At 42.3% G+C, this 19,061-nt stretch overlaps 1 protein-coding gene across 3 annotated transcripts; it reads left to right on the top strand.

Moving 5' to 3' along the window:
• Positions 1-2,551: 2,551 nt before the first annotated feature.
• On the top strand, positions 2,552-16,257 carry KBTBD2 (kelch repeat and BTB domain containing 2). Of its 3 annotated transcripts, none has more exons than XM_066556355.1 (4): positions 2,552-2,699; positions 9,626-10,149; positions 12,935-13,100; positions 13,533-16,257. In XM_066556355.1, exons 2-4 carry the CDS (start codon positions 9,980-9,982, stop codon positions 15,066-15,068), a joined length of 1,872 nt encoding a protein of 623 aa, XP_066412452.1. In that variant the 5' UTR covers positions 2,552-2,699; positions 9,626-9,979; the 3' UTR covers positions 15,069-16,257. The 3 variants fall into 3 exon arrangements, with proteins under 3 accessions (XP_066412452.1, XP_066412435.1, XP_066412443.1); XM_066556338.1 differs by having other exon boundaries at positions 9,622-10,149; XM_066556346.1 differs by lacking the exon at positions 2,552-2,699 and adding an exon at positions 8,585-8,945 and having other exon boundaries at positions 9,622-10,149.
• The last annotated feature ends 2,804 nt before the right edge of the window (positions 16,258-19,061 follow it).

Here is a 19,061-nt window from a genome sequence, read left to right as displayed (position 1 = left end):
TTGAGACCTGTTACAAATTAGCACACGGTTCAGCCTAGAGTTTCAGAATGCCTCAGGAATGCTGGAGCTCTCTTCAGCTTCCATCTAGGGTGGCCTGTGCAGCTCTTGAAAGCACCAAAAAGCCTACAGACTCCCTCAGGCCAAAAAATTACTTTGACCTTTGAGAAGGAGGGCGGTGCAGAGAAGGGAAAAAACCCCACCAAAACAAAACAAACCACCAAACAAAACCCCCTACAAGAACTAAATATTCCTCCCCCCACCCTTGAAGCCCCAAAACCTAAAGTCCAATGCTGCTGCTGCTGCTGCTGCTGCTGCTGCTGCTGCTGCTGCTGCTGCTGCTGCTGCTGCTTACATCCCAGAAGAAAACTAACCAGGTCCTCTTTATGGCAGGCAGCTGCTACTTGTCCACTCCTCCTCCCACCTGAGGCTCATTTAACAGTGATGCAGGGAACGTTTTTCCATCATTGTGTGGGAGGAAAATCAAAACACAAGGATAGGAATAGTTGTAAAAGCCTTCAGCTGTTGTACAGAAAGCTGGCAGTTTCATCCTGCAGATGTTTAAGCTGCATCTCTAAGTAAATCTGGTATTTCCCTTTTATGATGTTGGATTTTTTTTTTTTTGAAAAAAAGGAAAACATTCCGAATCTTTTGATTCAAACTGCAGTTAAAAACACTTCTTTCAAAGAAAAAAAAAAAACCACCAGGAGACACAAGGCCAAGTTTACATTTATTTTTAGGGCTTACCAGTTGTTCAGTACTGAGTAAAGGGAGCAATGCTCTTCCATCCTAACATGGCTGAGGGGCCTGACAAATGTAATGTTATTTCCACATGAACAGAAGAAGTACTTCTTCCCATACAGTGTACTCCATCATACGTCATGGGAATTTATGAAATGTGAAGCTGCAATTTGACTCTACCCTGCCTTTTTACAGGAGGTGAGACTCTGAGTTGCTGCTCTGGAATTGCACTTCTCCAAATGAGAGACTACTAGTACAGGGGCAGGTGGAAGGACAGGAAAACACTGTACCTGTGCTATGCAGGCTGGTGAGTGGTTAGGGGAAAACAAGGGGGTATGGATGCTTAGAGATTGTTTGTATTCCTGTGTTGGGAAGTTCCCAAAATCAATGTGTTTTTTCTTTCTATAACATTCAGATTAACCAAGTCCTTTGTACCAAAACACAAACTATAAAATGTTTGGGAAGGGTTTGTGATCCATTCCTTGCAGGCCTTCCCAGCCAAAGCTTGTCCTTTCCACTGAGAGCAGCTCTTGCACTTTGTATGACAGGACAGTAAGCAATGGGTACAAAATGAGATGGGGAATTTAGGCTAGATATTAGTAAGAAATTCTTGATTGTGAGGGTGGTGAGGCACTGGAGCAGGCTGCCCAAGGACATTGTTGAATGCCCTGGAAGTGCTCAAGGCCAGGTCAGATGGGGCTTTGAGCAACCTGACCTAATGGGAAGTGTCCATGCCTGTGGCAGTGGGGCGGAACTCGATGGTCCTTAAGGTCCCTTCTAACCCTTAACATTTTATGACTCTGTGACTTGTCTGGTATGTTTTAAATCCCCAGCTCTGCCCTGCATCCATCATACTTTCACCTCTTTGAAGTGCACCTCCCAGCCTCTCTATGGGTGCATGGACTCAAAGAGAAATAAAGAAAATAAGTAACACTAGATGGCTTTTAAAAAGGTGCATGTTCTCAGGATTTTCCTTTCTATCATACCTCCCTTCAGTCTCCTGTGCCCCTGTCAATTCCTTCCATCCCAGAGTAAGCTCCAGTCCCCACAAATTCCCCCACAGGTGAACTTTGCTTTTAGGGCAGCAAACCCACACTTGGCCAAAGGACATTCCAGGCCTCCTGAAGGACCAAAGGCAGGTCCCAGGGGGAGAGGACCCAGCTGGGTGTTAACCCTGAAGCTCACAGGCCTCCAGGTTGCAGCAAGTCCTGTGAGGAGCTGGTGTTGTTAGAGAAAGAGAAAAGGAGGCTCAGGGCGGACTTTATGGCTCTCTACAGGTACCAGCGACAGGATGAGAGGAAACGGCACCAAGTTTCGCCAGGGGACGTTCAGGTTGCACATCAGGGGGAATTTCTTCACAGAAGGAGTGATTAGACATTGGAATGGGCTGCCCGGGGAGGTGGTGGAGTCACCGTCCCGTCCCGGGAGGTGTGTAAGGGAAGACTGGATGTGTCGCTCGGTGCCAGGCTCGGCTTGGCAGTGCGGTGTCCGGTCGCAGCCGGTGATCCCGGAGGCCTTTCCCGAGCCGCAGGATTCGGTGGCTCAGGGGCCGCTCCCCCCGGCAGAGGGCGCGGGGGCCCCCCTCCCCCCGCGGGCGGCGCCGCTGCGGGGCCGCGCGGGCAGGGGGCGCTCGCGGCCGGGAGCAGGGACAGGAAACCGGGGGCGGGCCCGGCCGCCCCCCCGCGCCGCCGCGCCTCGCGGCCCGCATGCGCAGACGGGGCGGGCGCGGCGCTCCGTAACGGCGGGCGGGTGAGGAGGAGGAGGGGGAGGAAGAGGTGGGGGGGGGGCGGCGGCGGCAACAGCAGCAGCCGCAGCCGCGCCTGCGCGCCCAGGGGCCGCCACCGCCTCCGCACCCTGAGAGAGAGACCGGATCCGCCGCCGCATCCTCTTCCTCCCCCACCGCTTCCCCGCGGCCGCCTGCGGTCGGGACGGCCAGGCACGAGAGGAAGCGGCGGTCGGAGGTTTGTCCGGAGCGGAGGGTGGGGGGGTAAGGATGGCGTTGGTGGCGGCGCTCCCGCGCTCGCGTCCCGCCGCGCCGCGGCCGCCGGGCCCTTTCCCGTCCCCGCGGGGGGAGCGGCCGCCCCGAAGAGGCCTCGGTCCCGGGGGCGCCCGCGGGGGCTCTGCGGCAGCCGCTCCCCCCGCCCGGGCGGGCGCGGCTCCCGCCCGCCCCCTCCCACCGCGGCCGCTCCCGCTCGGCGGCCGCGGCCCCGGGCCCGCCGGGCACCGCCGGAGGTGGCAGCGGGGGCCGTGTCCGCGCCCTCGGGCAGGGCCGGCTCCCGGCAGACCCGAGAGGAGGAGAGGCCGTCGGGATCGTTCCTAAGCCCGGAGTGCAGTGGTGCTGGAGAAGCGGGAAGGTGCCCGCTTCCTCCTGGGGGAAGCAGGAAAGGGATGAGGGCTGTGGAGGGACGGGACGGCGCGCCTGAGCATCGGGGAGAGGGGAGAAATGTGTTTCATTGCCCCTAGTCCAGCATCGCCGCGTCCCGCAGGCAGGAGGGGGCTGTGATGGGGGGGTCGGGGTGTGCGGGGCTCCCCTTGCGCTGAGCAGGTGGGGATGCCTCAAACCTGGGTGTTTGTGTTGGCAGCGCTCGCAGGGACACGCACTGTGAAGTCTTGGGGGAGAACAGCGGTGGAGTGGCAGTGCAGGTCCTTGTAGCTGCCCCTGCGTTCCCTACTGATCCATCTAGTTGGGCATATGTACGCCATGGGTACCTGCAGTGACCGGGGTAGCTTTAAAGAGTCACATAATTCTTAGTAAGCTTTTCCGGACTAAATAAACACATAGTATCGCTTTGACGTTAGTCACATTTTCCCGGCGTTCACCATTATTTCTGCTGTGAAACGGGATACATACCTGCTGCTTTTGAAATAACTTTAATTATGATTTAGAAATGGATTTGTGCTGTACTTAGCATGTGCATTTTTAGAGGTTTTATTGCAAAGCCCCAGCTTGGCTTTTCTGTATTATGTACATCTACTTTGTGATCATAATGGGCCTTAAAGGCTGTGTGCTGTTGTGAGCTCACCTAGGGCTGTAGCTACATGAATTTTGTTCAGATGATGTATTTTAGAGATTATTAAAATGCACACTGAGTATAGTTCTGTTTCTCAGAAATCTATCTGGAGGAATAGGTAGTTTTAGTATTTAGTATTTAATTTAATTGCATTAAATAGTAAATGTACACATCAAGTAGTCTCACGATTTGAGTATAGGTGTCACACCTTTTTCCAAATTGTTTTTGTGTGTCAAGTAGAGGGGACCCTTTGCACTCAAAGATGTATAAGCAGCATCTTTCATGAACAGTCCAAAGAGGAAGAAAAGATGTTGCTGCTTATTTAATATTTTTGACTGCATTTTAGACAGATGGTTGTTGTTGGTTTTTTTCTTTGCTGAAGCAGGCTTTTTTGTTTTGGTCATGTGATTATGAAACAGACCAGAGTTGGTGCAAACCCTAAAATTTCTCTCTCTTAGTTTACTGACTGTTGTGCTTTGAGAATAAATTTTATATGTATGAGTATGATATCCATTATAATACTTAACCTTTCAGGAACTAACTTACAATTAATTAAGCTACATTAATGACTAATTAATTTCTTAATGTAGAAATGCTTGAATTTATAGTTAAGTGTCATATAGTGAATGTTCAAGAAAATTACATGTACTTTTAAACTGGAATTTAAGTTGTTAAATACAACAGACTAGCTTCATTAATGTACTATAGTTCAGAGAAAAAAAATTGTTTATATAGGATACGTGGCTGGATCTTACTGGAGACATCCATGGCCCACTTTTCTTCAAAGGTTAATTTTACAAAACAAGTCAAGTCTTCCACAAAACAGGAACACCCTTGGGGGTGGAAACTACCTGTGCTCGGCATAGAAGTCCAGTTGCCAATTTAAGCTGTTGGTTTATCATGTCATAAATGCTAATTTTCTTTCTGAGCAGGTATTTCCTTTAGTGTATAACTTCCTTTAGGAGCAGAAAAACAGGAGTGCATTGTGACCAAGCATGTTTTTAACATGGAGTCTGACACTTCTAGTCTCTACTTTCTGTGCAGCTTCAGAAAACTCACCTAGCTCAAAGTTGTAACTCACCTCCCAAGAATGATATGTATGGAAAATAGTAGTAGTTTCCAAGTGAATAGTCATTCTCAAGATAACATTGTAGGATTAAACCTTGTTTTTAGTGAAATTTCACATTGTTGCCCTATTAGAATCTTCTTGATGTCCTCAGTTTTCTGGACTACTGTGCTATCAAAGACACCTTTGATGGCTTTAGAAGAGAGGAAAACTTCCAAGTCTGGAACTGCTTCATCAATTACCTATTTCTTTCTCAGTGCCAAGGATGCAAATTTGATACATTACTAAAGAATCTGGACCTTCCAACTACTTTTTTCTTCTTTCTTTCCTATCTTTGAGATCTACTGGCTAGGTGTGTCGATTTACATAATTGATTCTAATCAGTTTTAGTACTCACATTCCCCCTTACTATTAGCTGGTATGTTAAGTTTGAAACTGGCTGGCTTGTAACTCAGAATATCCCCCATAGTAACCAAGTGTTGAAGTGCCTGAGCTGGGCACTGTGTTGCTAGCTGGGAGGATTGCTATCTGCACACACCAAGGCTTGTGTAGTTTGGCTTAGGGTTGTTCAGGTCTAAATTCTGACCTTTTATTATGTTAAAAATAGTGAATGACTCACTTCTTTAGATGTGTTTTTACTTGTGATTTGTATGAAGCTGCCCTTGGATTTGGATGGAAATAGGATTTTGATTAAAAGTGCACAAAAGTAGTATTTAAAGTTTGGGTTTTGTTTGTTTGGGTTTTGTTTGTTTTTGTGGTTTTTTTTTTTTAATTAGTTAAAACTAGATTAAATAAGTTGAATATCCAGGGAGATAGGTTTGGGTTGTTGGGGGTTTTTTTTGTTTGTTTGTTTTTGTCTAAATTTTCTTCCAGACATATGGAAAATGAAGTGTGTTTTTTAAAGTGTGAATTGGAGTTAGTAAAGTTAGAATTTAAGAAGTATTTGATGGCTGAAGATGCAGATGGGAACCTGTAACACTTTCATAGATCTTTTACATGTTTCCCACCATTTTATGGAAAGTTAGGCATCTAATCTGACAGACTAATTAATGGGATTTTCAGAAGGAATCAGAATCTCTTAAAAAAAACCCCAGACAAAAGATACCTATATATCTTTCTCCCCACTTCTAATTTGGGTGGAAAATAAATTAATTTTTAATAAGTCCAGTTGAAGAATATTATGTCTGTGTATCTTATATGTTTCCCTATGAAACTGGAAATAGTCAATATACCTGTTCACTGTTACGCACTGCAGTATAGTGCCACTGCCATGTATGTAGTGCAGTATGTATCTCTATCAATCTTTGTCTGACCTCAGAAAATAAACAGATTCAAGGAAGGCAATTAATAGCCTATCCCATAACTCATTAACATTTGATGACTAATTTTCTGAATGGTCTCATTCAGATTTGAAGTACATGAACAAGTGTTAACAAGCCACCTCATTAAAATTACTTAAGCAAAAAGGAATAATTACTTAAAAACAAACCCTCTTATCAAGGTGTTACTTAATGTTGCTCTCCAGCTTGATAGGGAGGTACTTTATATCACCTGGTGATTACATGGTTTCATTTGCAATGGTGCACCCTGTGGCCTTCCAGCAGCTACTTGCCAGTCCTGTTTTGGATAGCTGGCTTCCAAGAAACAACTCAGAACAAAATGGTCACTCCAGTGACATCGTTGAAGGGGAAGGTCTCATTCCTAGAACTTGTATTCAGGGATTATATTTATTCTATCAGAATTTCAGTTCAGGATATAAAGCTAACTTTAGCCATAGATCTTTTAATCCATAAATGAGAAATGTCCACTGCTGCATAGTCATTGGGACTCAGCAGACAGTAGTGCATCTGTAGACATATCCTCAAGTCCACAGTTTTTCATTTATATATATAAAGATATATATGACTGTATGCCAGCCAGGCACAGTGCAATGAGAGAGATGTTGGGTTGGACTGGCTAAGGCTCTTGCTTTCCTTCTTCAGAAGTACATGGCTTTGGACAAGCTGTTTTTTAATTCAATGCCTCAGCTTTTCAGCCTCAAAGTGAGGAGAGTATCTCCTTTAAAATAGTCTTGAACTCTCCAAAGAGGTGTGAGAGAGGTAGATAATCTTGGATGCTTCTCCAGGCACTAAATGATGTAACTACCACTTATCCTAATGTTTTGAACAGATTCAATTCTCTTGGGCAAATGACGATGTAAATTATGGCAATTTTGGATCAGTAATTCAGAGATCCTTGATGTATTTGTTTCCATTACAAGGGAATGGGATGTGAGTCCTGACTCTGTGACAAATACAAAACCTTGTTCTTTAGCAAATGGTTATTGTTGGCAGCAAAACACAGTGTGGATGTGGAAAACAGGAATCGTGTACGTAGCATGTTCCTACCATGTGCACTTCCCTGGAGTACATGACAGATGGTTTTCTGTAAACCAAAGGCTCCAGCTTTGTAAATGTATGGTTCAAAGGTGATCCACATCACATAAATGTTCTGCAACAGGATTCCTGTCAGCTCCTCAGTCTTTTCTGCTACTGAGGGTCGTACTCAAATGTTCCAGTTATTTATAGTAATTAATTTCACAGTTTCAACTTGTCTTCTGCTGAACAGGTCTGCTTTTTCAGTTATTGACTGTCAGCAGCTTTCTGCCAAAAATGTCTTTAATCTTACTAGCAGGTGTATATCAATTTCTCCATGGCATCTTTGACTTGTTCTGGTACCTAATGACTGAACCAGTGCATATTCATTTTCTTTTTTTTTCCTGTTTCTGGAAAAATATTTCTATTCTTTACAGTTACATCAGAAAAGGAAGTAATGGTATCAATGAGTTCTTTTGCTAAAGCTTTGTGTTACTGATGCTCTGCCCAAACAGAGCTTAATCCACCAGCTTGTATTGTTCTTGAAACTTTACTCCTAAGCCAGGACAAACAATGCTGTAGAGAGGCTCGGGATACCAGCAGAGCCACAAGCTATTTATTGCTGTGGGCCTAACACACGTAGGGAGTCTGTGTCTGTAGCTGTTTAAAGTTCAGTGCAAAGTCTGTCAATGGATTGGGTTGCATGGTGATCTGTTCCCAGAGTAGCAGGAGGGTGGGCAGTAGTGCAGAGATGAGATGCACACTGTCTTGCTAGAAAGGAGCTGTGACCTGAGGCAGAAGGTCATGCTTTAGATGGAGCAGTATCTCTGTATCCTCAATGTATTTATGGTTTAGTGACTTCAGAGGTTACCTGAAAGGTGAAGGTCTCCAGTCAAGACTTGTGCTAGTATCTCTTATTGTAGCACACAGTAGTTTTTCAGTAGTAGTATCTACTCCTTCCCCCAGGTATCAAAGCCTTTTCCGTTTTCCTCAATTAACTGCCTTCACCTCAACAGTGAGCATTGGGTTTGACTAGTTGGGCTGTTTTGCAGTTAAACAACCAGGGAACACTAAGAGTTTCTGTTTGTGTATATTTATCACTGAAAAAGAAAAAGATTGGGCACACTAAATTAGTAGTAATTAAAGTGGCATTAATGAAGCATATCTGTTTCAAGTGAGTGAATGTTGAAAGACAACTGTTTCTGAATTGTATTACAGGCAGGGCTGTGTTGAAATAGTAGATCTTTGGTGTGGCTTGCAGGTATTTCAACTGTCTTGGTCTTACACTAAATCTTATGTTTTTGTGTGGAATTTAAGGAATGTCATTTCACCCAAGTTGTTCCTGCATTCTCTGTTCATCGTGAACTGTAGTGATAGTGATATCTTAGACACAAGACAAACATGTCCTGGCTGTTCCTCAGTACTGGAATGCAGAAGAACATTGCAAGATTAAATAAATCTGGAAGCATTTGATAGCTGTGGTACTCTAGCACCCATTATGATGGTAATTTTACTGTCACAACTATCCCATTCTTAATTAGGTTTTTTTTGTTCAAGTGGAAGATGAAATAAAACCTGACCCTATTTTTAAGAGGAGAAATGTCCAAACAAGATAATAGACATTGGCAGCCACTGTAGGTGTTTTGAGACTTGCTATTCCAGCATCCCTTTGCTCCTATTATTTCCTTGTTTTTCTTTTCTCCTGTCTGCAGCAGTGATGCTTACCTGGCTGTGTGGAAATTACTCAGAAGGAAAAACAATGTGAAAAATTAATAGGTGAAGCCCTTCTGCATGCAGCAGATAAATTTAATATGCATTGGAAATATAGACTTTTAGGGCTTTTTGTTTTGTTTGTTTTGGGGTTTTTTTTTTTAATCCTTAGTGCTAGTTCTGCTTCATCTCTACTAGAATGCCAAAGGTGAAATAAACAGGCTGATAATGATGTTGAGAGTTTAGCTGGAAAGTGATGGAATGTTAAAATTACTGCATTTATCTTTTTAGTGGCCTGGTATTGATAAGCTTTCAGTAGACAAAAACAAAGAAGCGGAAAAACCTGCTGTTTAATGTAGAAATGGGGGGAAAAGTGGCTATCTTATCAATGGTTGAATGAAATTCACAGGTGTACTCAGTGGGAAATCTGGGTAATTCTTTGAAGAGGAATGAAGTCTTACTGAAACTTGTTTTAACTCTCCAGCTTTAGGAGCTGTGTTGACAAAATAAAGAATTTTAGTTTGTGAGTCTAGGTCATATGAGAATTAATGTACAAACTCCTCTGCTTTTCATTTCTCTTAGATACCTTTGTTGTTTACATTTTTTTCTTAGAAGGGTTTTATTGCAAATAATGAAGTACTAATTTAGAAATGTTTATTAGACAATTAATTCTAAGAGGTAACTATGAAAGGTTTTCCAAAATGTGCTGATGTGTAAATTAATTTCATTTTCCTGCTTTCAGTCAGTCAAGTGCAGCCACTGATCACGAGATGTTACCACAAAATCTACCTCAGACTTCACTTTTGTTCATTCAGTTGCTGCGCCATAGATCTCAACGGGAGCTCTGCAGACACTCTTGAAAGTCTCTGAACAGATTGGGACATCAAGTCACAGCATGATGACCTAATAGGAGGTCAAAGTCTGAAAGATTGATTCAGCAGTTCAAGATAACACTGCCCTTTTATCAGTATCACTTCTGAAGGCTACGGACCTCCTGCCATTTCTTTCCTGGTTACTTCAGAAACACTCAGCTGACCTTTCTTTGGTGAAGAAATCTTGACTTTTCTCTCTGGTCCTGGAAATATTAATGGAATACAGTCATGTCTACCCAGGACGAGAGGCAGATAAATACAGAGTATGCTGTATCCTTGCTGGAGCAGTTGAAATTCTTTTATGAACAGCAGTTGCTAACTGACATAGTGTTGATTGTTGAGGGCACTGAATTTCCCTGCCATAAGATGGTTCTTGCAACGTGCAGCTCATATTTCAGGTGAGTATTCAAACGCTATAAAATCTGTGGTACCTGGTTTTAAGTGTAATAGTAATTGATTGGCAATGTTTAGCAGAGACTTAAAGATCAGTAACGTAAGTACAAAACCTAAATATCCTTACTTTCCAACACAGAGTAAAATAAAATTTCTGGCTTCCTGGGACCAATTCTAGATATTTATTGTAGTTCCTACAATGAGGTGGAGGGGGGGGAATCACACTTGTGATGGCTCATTTTCTTTAGGGAGTTAAATGAGTCTAAAAATAAGTAAATTTCTTATCCTTCACACCAAATCTTTAAAATTCTTAATCTGTTTTTATTTCCCAAGGTAGGATAATAAGGAATTACTGAGACTTGGCTGCAGGAATTCCATTGTCATGTTTAACTGCAGTTTCTTAGTAGAAGCATTTGCTAAAAGTAGGGATTGCTGTGCAAGTTCATGGCTTTCTTTTCTGAATCATCTGGTTTTCCCTGCTCAGCAAAGCTGGAAACTCTTCCCTTGCTTGAGTGTTGTGCCAATGCAAGTGAAGTTTTTCTCTGTGTGGTTTGGGGTTGTTTATGGTTGTTTTTTTTTTTGTTTCGTGGTCCCCCCAAGATACTGTTGAAATTTTTAGTTCAGTAGCTCTTGTTTTCCAAATGTTCTGGTTTTGGTCTTTTAAAACATTTTTATTAATAAGATATGTTAAATGCTACCACATTTTGCAAATGCCTTCATAGTAAGACCTGGATGATGAGGCACCATGAGTTTTCTGCAGTGATTAATCATTTTTGTTGGCAGCATAATATAATTAATCTGCCTGCCTGGAACGAATTTTGAAGATTGAAACTAGTCTGAGTGACATCCACGCATGTTCTACCTTCCTGATGCATTGTGGAGGGATTATAACTTTTCTTTCCTGTTCAGTCACTGGAAAGTTTACAAATTTGCTTTTCCTGAGACCAGCTCGCTATACAGAACACATCAGAGATGTTTTCTGTACTTTGTCTCATTTCTTGTAGAAAACTGTGGAAGGATTAATTTATTACTTTTACAGAAAATTTTTGTCCCTGCTGGCTTTTCTGTTTATTTTTTCATCTCAGATGAATCTGGTCCAACTTTTAACAACAAGTATTGTGTGATCACTAGATAATAATTATTACCATTGGCCCTGTGCAGATGACATAGTTCCAACAATTTGTAAAATAACAGCCACTGAAAATGTAGCCAGATTTAATGTGGGTGGTTAATCATAAGGTTGGAAAGCTGTCATGAGTCCACCCAGTGTGCTGCATCAGAATGTGCAGTCAAATCTCTTATTCATATGTGTTTGTTTATTATTTATGGAATGAGGTTTTGGCACTGGTTAAAAGAAGTATCAAACTTGTGGTTTTGTCATGTTCTGTTTTTCTTCTCTACTTTGGTTTACAAAAAGATGTTCAGCTTCCTAAATTTAGCTTTATTATGAAAAATTGATAGCCCTGAAGGAGGGGGAAGAAAAGCGAAGCATCTTTCTGTGTGATCCAGCCATTGTGTGTGATTGCAGCCAGCTTACCTTCCATCTTTGTGTCTGAATGATGTGCAGCCCTGCTCCAGCACAGGCTGCTCAGCAGTGTGTGAGCAAGAGCCAGAGCCTCCAAGAGCTCCCTCTTCCTTTCTGAAGAGTCTGTACCCTCTTGTACTTTCTTGTTTATCTTTAAATAGCTGCATAGCAAGTTGATATCAGTTAGTGATCCGTCCTAAAATGCAAGTTGCCCTGAATTAAGGAGCTTAGAAGAAGACAGAGAAATGGGGATGGGATACTGTCTTTGTATCAGATGCTTGCTGGAATGGCTTGGCTTAGGGAGTGTATCTCCATGTCCCTTTCATCTCTGCAGCCAGAAGCAGGACTAAAAGGTGCACTCACTGCCCCTTCTAACTTTTCTCATGCCTGGTTTCCTAAAAAGAAAAGCCCAAATAAATATAAAGAGTCTTGAACTGAATTTTTAGCACAACCATAAATACCAAACCTGAATCAATATAAAGCTCTTGAAACCAATGTCCCTATTTTAAGAAAATTGACAAGTACATAGTTTATAGTACCAGATTGCAGTTAGTTCTTAACTGTGTTACAATTAAAATACTAGGATGGGCAAGAGGTGTGTGAAGCATTAAGGAAACAATAACAATGTTTTAAATTGCCTTTCTAGTCTTCTTCAGGAAGATGTAATGGAAATACTCGCTCTTTTTTTCCCAGATTAGATCTGATAGGTTTTTCTGCTATTGATTTTTGCCTGCAAATTTGAAGTTTACTGCATGTTATGATGAATGGTATATAAGAAATAATTCATAAAGTGCTAGTCCTTGCTCCATTTCTTCTCCTCCCAGAGGAGCATCCTTTTTGATATGACTTAGCTCAGTCCATTACATAAATCTGCTTCTTTTGGTTTAGAATCTAAAATCTAGCTGTGTATGTTTCAACAGTGTTTTCTGGAGGATGTTTCTTCCCTCTTATCACCTATCATAGAAAATATTTAAATTGTGTCATTAAAACTCCAAAATCATTAGCACTATCTGCTGATTAACACAGAAGGGTTTGCATGAATATAAAGTATTTCTGCAGAAGACACTGATGTTACTTTTTTAATCTTCTGTCCAAATGTTATATTGGAAATAGTAGATGTGAGCCTAAGGTAAATCCAAAACACCTGTGAACAGGCCTGCAAAAGGACTGTTCACCTTTAGGAGTGTAATCACCAAAGGCTTACAGGTGACTGTTTAAGATTACTCACTGCTGATCCTTGTCTTAATATGTGTGTTTCTCCTCAGAGCAATGTTCATGAGCGGGCTGAGCGAGAGCAAACAGACTCACGTACACCTGAGGAACGTGGATGCAGCCACTCTGCAGATCATCATCACTTACGCATACACGGGTAACCTGGCAATAAGCGACAGCACAGTAGAGCAGCTCTATGAAACTGCCTGCTTCTTACAGGTAGGAATGTTTACAGGAGGAAATAACAGCTTCTAATCTCTGAACCACTTTATTCTTTATCTTGTTAAAAGATCTTTCCTATTTAGTAATTTCAAAACACTTTTGCTCCGTTTGCTCTGTATAGAGAGCAGTTGCTTGCCAAATTTGCTTCATGTAGCCATCCCTCCTTGCATGACAGTCCCTTTGGAAGGCTGGAAATAAACCAGTGTACTTCTAACATTTAGAAAATTAGTTTTGCCAGCAGACATAATCACGCTGTGTACTCGGTCTGTGTGAAGCAGCTGAGTGAGTCACTGCTGTGTTTTTGTGTATGTATAGTATTCCATGCCTGAACTGTGTTGTTCAACACCAGACACAGGTACTTTATGTGCTGCTGCTCCATGACAGCATAGACTGTACGTGTAATACTTTGTGTGTTTCTTTGCATTACAGGTAGATGATGTGTTACAACGATGTAGAGAATACTTAATCAAAAAAATTAATGCAGAAAATTGTGTGCGTCTATTAAGCTTTGCTGATCTCTTCAGCTGTGAGGAGTTAAAACAGAGTGCTAAAAGAATGGTGGAGCACAAGTTCACAGCTGTGTACCACCAGGAGGCTTTCATGCAATTGTCACATGATCTACTGATAGATATTTTAAGCAGTGACAATTTAAATGTGGAAAAGGAGGAGACAGTGCGTGAGGCTGCTATGTTATGGCTGGAGTACAACACGGAATCCCGCTCGCAGTATTTGTCCTCTGTTCTTAGCCAAATCCGGATCGATGCACTTTCAGAAGTAACACAGAGAGCCTGGTTTCAAGGCTTGCCACCTAATGATAAATCAGTGGTGGTGCAAGGACTGTACAAATCGATGCCCAAATTTTTCAAGCCCAGACTTGGCATGACAAAAGAGGAGATGATGATATTCATCGAAGCTGCTGCTGAAAACCCTGGTAGTCTTTACTCATCTGTCTGTTACAGCCCACAGGCAGAGAAAGTTTACAAACTCTGCAACCCTCCTGCTGACTTGCATAAGGTTGGGACGCTGGTAACTCCCGATAATGACATCTATATAGCAGGTGGGCAAGTTCCTCTGAAGAACACAAAAACCAATCACAGTAAAAGCAGCAAACTCCAGGCTGCCTTCAGGACTGTGAATTGCTTTTACTGGTTCGATGCGCAGCAGAACACTTGGTTCCCCAAGACGCCGATGCTCTTTGTGCGCATCAAGCCGTCCCTGGTGTGCTGCGAAGGATACATCTACGCAATCGGGGGCGACAGCGTCGGCGGGGAGCTCAACAGGAGGACTGTGGAGAGGTACGACACCGAGAAGGACGAGTGGACCATGGTGAGCCCCCTGCCCTGCGCGTGGCAGTGGAGCACGGCCGTGGCGGTGCACAACTGCATCTACGTCATGGCGCACAACTTGATGTACTGCTACTTCCCCCGCTCGGACGCCTGGGTGGAGATGGCCATGCGGCAGACGAGCAGATGTTTCGCCTCAGCCGCTGCTTTTGGTGATAAGATATTCTATATCGGAGGACTGCATATTGCCAGCAATTCTGGGATAAGGCTGCCCAGCAGTACTGTGGACGGGTCTTCTGTAACGGTGGAGATCTATGACGTGAATAAAAACGAATGGAGGATGGCAGCCAACATCCCTGCCAAGCGCTACTCCGACCCGTGCGTCAGGGCCGTTGTCATCTCCAATTCCTTATGTGTCTTTATACGGGAGACCCACATGAATGAGAGAGCCAAGTATGCCACCTACCAGTATGACCTGGAACTCGACCGCTGGTTCCTGAGGCAGCACATATCGGAGCGCGTGCTGTGGGACCTGGGCAAAGACTTCCGGTGCACTGTAGGAAAGCTGTATCCATCTTGCCTTGAAGAGTCCCCGTGGAAACCTCCAACGTATCTCTTCTCGCCAGACGGAGCTGATGAATTCGAGCTGGATGGGGAGATGGTTACTTTACCACCTGTATAGATCCCAAATGAGACTGCACAACTGAGTCTGTGCTCAGTTATAAAATAATAAAAGAAATAAATGGCTGTGAAAGAACAGGTCTGGGGACGGAAATCTCAGAGCTGTCTTTCATGAGTTGTATTTTTATGCCCTACCTAACACTTGCCGCCATTCAGTATGAATTAGTGAAAAGAGCAGATATGCTTCCATAATCTCAAATACTATTATCAGATAATTGAGAAAAATATATGTATATCATGAGCTTGAGCATCTGACTTGTCTAAAGAATTAATTCTAGTTCTATAAACTCTCCATTCAGGAAAATTAGCTTAAAAAAAAAGTAGTTATTGTTTCTAGGATGATGTCACAACTCTTTTGAAAGTATCTTCCAGTTACATTTTAACTACTTCTGGATATTCTACTTAAGTGCTAGTTATATAATTGTCAGTGTGGCCTAATTAAAGGACTGTGCCGCACTTACTAAATACTAATATCTATGTTGGTATAGTAATGCCATTAAAAGAAAAAGAAACAAATCCCATGGATCTACACCTGTGGTAGGAAGGGTAGATCTTCCATTGTATGGTAACATGCTGGGCAAAATGACTGCAGGTTCAGTCAAGCTGTATGATGAGGTGCATGTATTCTATTTTCACTAACTTATACCTGTCTATTTAGAATACAGGTCTTCCAAGCAGCTGGTAGATTACCAGGTGTGGACTTAAGTTGCTGGGCTTGCGATAGGAATTGCCAGCCCTCATAGTGCGGGTCTATGTGGGGCTTTAATCAGTAAATGCCTCCACGTTCTGTATTACAGTAACATTGGCTCATGTATATTACTTCCTGCTGCTGATGTATTTTTCCATTGTAAAACGAAGTTTTAGTGTGGATTAACCAGGTCTTTATTTTCTGTTAATTTAATAACAAGCATTACTGTAGTGTGATTGTGTATAGATATCCCTTAGCTGTCAGGTTTTTTACTTTGGGGGGGGAAGCAAACTTCAGGAATATCCTGTGCTGTGTGTGCAGGAGAGCAGATGCCTAGTGCTGCTCTGGCATTAATCCCAGGAACCACTAGCAGTAGCGGGGTGCCGCCAACCTAACATGAACACAGGTGCTTCATGACAAACCTTACTAGCATGTTCAGCTGCATCATGTTCTGGCACTGTATTTTGAATGACATTAATTTATTAAAAAAGACTGAATCCAATTGCCTGAGTGTGCTTTCTGGCTGAAATAAATAGAGCTGTGCCACCCTCCCACCACATGCACACTTGTAGCAAGTTGCTTACTGAAGGCAGCTAGAAATAGTTAAGCTGCAAAAAGCCTGGAGATGAGTATGTTAAGTTGGTCTGCTCACTACTACTCAGCAGAAGCTGGAAATTAGGTATTGAAGTCAAACTGAGGATTACATAGGACTAGAATCCCCTGCTATCATTTTTGTAAATCAGCACTTCGGTCATGGTACAAATTCTGCCCTACTGAAAGTGAAGAACAGCAGGCATTAAGGAGGAACATTTTCTGTAAGTTCAGAAGATGGCAGACCTATTTTCAGTCTTCTTAAGTAATCAAGAGCAAATTTATTTACTCCATTGAGCAGACTGTCACTGGCTTTTCCTTAATTGTTTCTTATTGCAGTAGATACAACTGCAGTCTTCAATAATGACAACATCTTTGTATTGTTTGGGCTAGGTCTCAAGGGGCCTTACAAAGTTTTGTCTTGTACAATGATTAAAGGTTTTGACTAGAAAAGGGGCTTTAGATAAGAAAGCTGCCTTCTATAAAAACTCTTCCAGATGCTTTGGTATTTTGTGCCACGTGGAGGATTTATGAGACTCAGAGTAACAATGGCAAGCAACCAATTTGATTTTTTTTTTATGAAGGTGACATAACATGTTTGCATTTACCATTACATAAACTTTTTTTTTTAACACCTACATATTTTAGATAAGAGGTGTGAGGTGACTCAGGAGCTCCTGCTGATAGGTCTGTTTATATTGCTTTCATGTCGCAAGCCTGTGCAAGGCAGCATACATAAAAAGAAGGATAGATACTCCTTTATAATGCAATTTGGAGAATCACATACCTCAGGCAAAAACATGAGCTGTATCCAAGTAACTGCAGCCTGCATGGGCTGCTCACTTCTGTGGCTCCTTCTCACTTCACCCTACTGTTATCAGGCTATATTAGGGTCTAGGACAAGGCTTTGTTGTTTTAACTGCAGATGATCTATAGCTAGTGAAGGGGCAAAGTGGGCTCATTCTGTTACTGAGAACATTCATCTTGAGTTTAAAACATTATGTGTAGTTTCTTACTGGAGGAAAACAAACAAAAAAAAAAGAGTGTACTTGAATACAAATAAGAAATACTAAATAGGAACTACTAAATTGCCATGGCTGTAAGTCACAACTGCCTCAAAGAACCTGGAAGAACTTGGTTTTATCCATTTAGGAACATCTTTTGAAAGATGTTTTAACATCTTTTACATGCAGACAGTCTGTATGGTTTCCTGCTTGTCTGCACCTTTTATAATTTTTTCCTGTACATTACCAGTATGTTTTGTTTCTTATGTGGCCCAAGATTATATAGTACCTTATGTAAAATGTATTTGTTATTAATAATATGGCAAGTGGTGAACAGTCTCTAGTGACTGCTAAAGACATAGTAGTTCACTTACACAACTGCTTTCTGAACCAGCATTCATCCCCAAAGAAAAACAGCTGGCAAATGCTATTCTCCAGTCTAAATTCTTGCCTTGCATAATTGAAGAAGGAAACTGTGCAGCCAAAGCATTGTCATCTGCCTGGAAGTGGTCACTAGTGGTAGAATTAGAGAAAGACTTCTGCAGGAACAAAGACAACAGCTGAAAAAAATGCAGTTCTCATGTCATAAATGGAGCAAATATGATTAAAGCCTCAACAGAGATCTAACTAGTGTCTTACTACAAAGCTTCAGCCTAATCTTAGCCTATTTAACATGTACTTGGCTTTGAAGTACATTTACATACAAGTTTCACTGAATCAACTCATGTCCTCAAGCTCTGCTGCATTTGCAAAGTTTACCTCTTTTCTGGTAAAGCTAATTTAAGTGAGGCCTACATAGTTTCTGTTTCCCTTACCTAAAGTAATAAAAGAAGTGATCTGGCCTCTGCTAACTTTTAATGCATTCAATCATTTTTTGCAGTTGTTTAAACACATACATAATTGCAAGTTTCATTTTTGTTGTAAAGGATCAGTCAGATCTGGGACAGTGAATTGGGCCAAGCTTTGCAGAGACCAGGCTCAGACGGATAGTTAAACTTGGGGGGAAAATAATTTGATAACATTTTAGAGCTTATTTCAGCATTTAAAGCACTACTGTTTTTCACAGTATTTCTCATTTCACTTCTCAGTGCCTCTCTAAGATGCACAAGTACCTGCCACATTGCACTACAGCTAAGGGACATGTGTGGACAGACCTGCAGACCACTGAACTTATTAGCCAGGAGAGTTTTTCCTCCTTTGTTTCCCATTTCCAGCTACCTTCCAGTTGTTTCCTGTTTTTTTGCTCTGAATTCCTACATAAAAGGAATTATAATTTAGGCAGACTCTGAACCAGGCTCACCCTTAAAACCAGCTTCTTTCCACTTCATGCTTAACATTAGCCACACAAAGTTCTGTTTAGTTCCACTTTCAGAAGTATTTAAAATACCTCCCTCCTACAGCATTTCTCATGAGTACAGTTCAGCAAGGCAGAGTTCTTACAGAGCCTAAAAACTCACAGGAGGAGTCTGAAGAGGAAAAAAAACATGAAACAATTTCCAAAATTTAAGAGCTGACATATGCTTCAGCCAGCTCTTTGGCACATGGCAAAATCCATATACACACACATTTTTCACAGCAGCAAAGTCAGCAACTACAGGTCATATTAGGCAGTATGTTAAGCTCAGTGTCATTTTTTGCCACTTTTTGGTAGGCCTGGGCTTTTAAATTCTCCACCCGGGCTTTTAAATTCTCCACCCTGCATTTCTTCAGA

This window comes from Molothrus aeneus, chromosome 1 (genome assembly GCF_037042795.1).
Source record: "Molothrus aeneus isolate 106 chromosome 1, BPBGC_Maene_1.0, whole genome shotgun sequence".
NCBI classification, from domain to species: domain Eukaryota; kingdom Metazoa; phylum Chordata; class Aves; order Passeriformes; family Icteridae; genus Molothrus; species Molothrus aeneus.
Note: the sequence above shows the minus strand (reverse complement) of the source record. Positions and strands in the feature narration are given on the sequence as shown.

Bases quoted from the DNA above. Each gene is read 5' to 3' on its own strand.
- KBTBD2 (XM_066556355.1), top strand. From the start codon at position 9,980: ATGTCTACCCAGGACGAGAGGCAGATAAATACAGAGTATGCTGTATCC. The intron at 10,150-12,934 runs GTGAGTATTCAA...GTTTCTCCTCAG, and splicing joins ACGTGCAGCTCATATTTCAG to AGCAATGTTCATGAGCGGGC. The intron at 13,101-13,532 runs GTAGGAATGTTT...TTTGCATTACAG, and splicing joins AAACTGCCTGCTTCTTACAG to GTAGATGATGTGTTACAACG.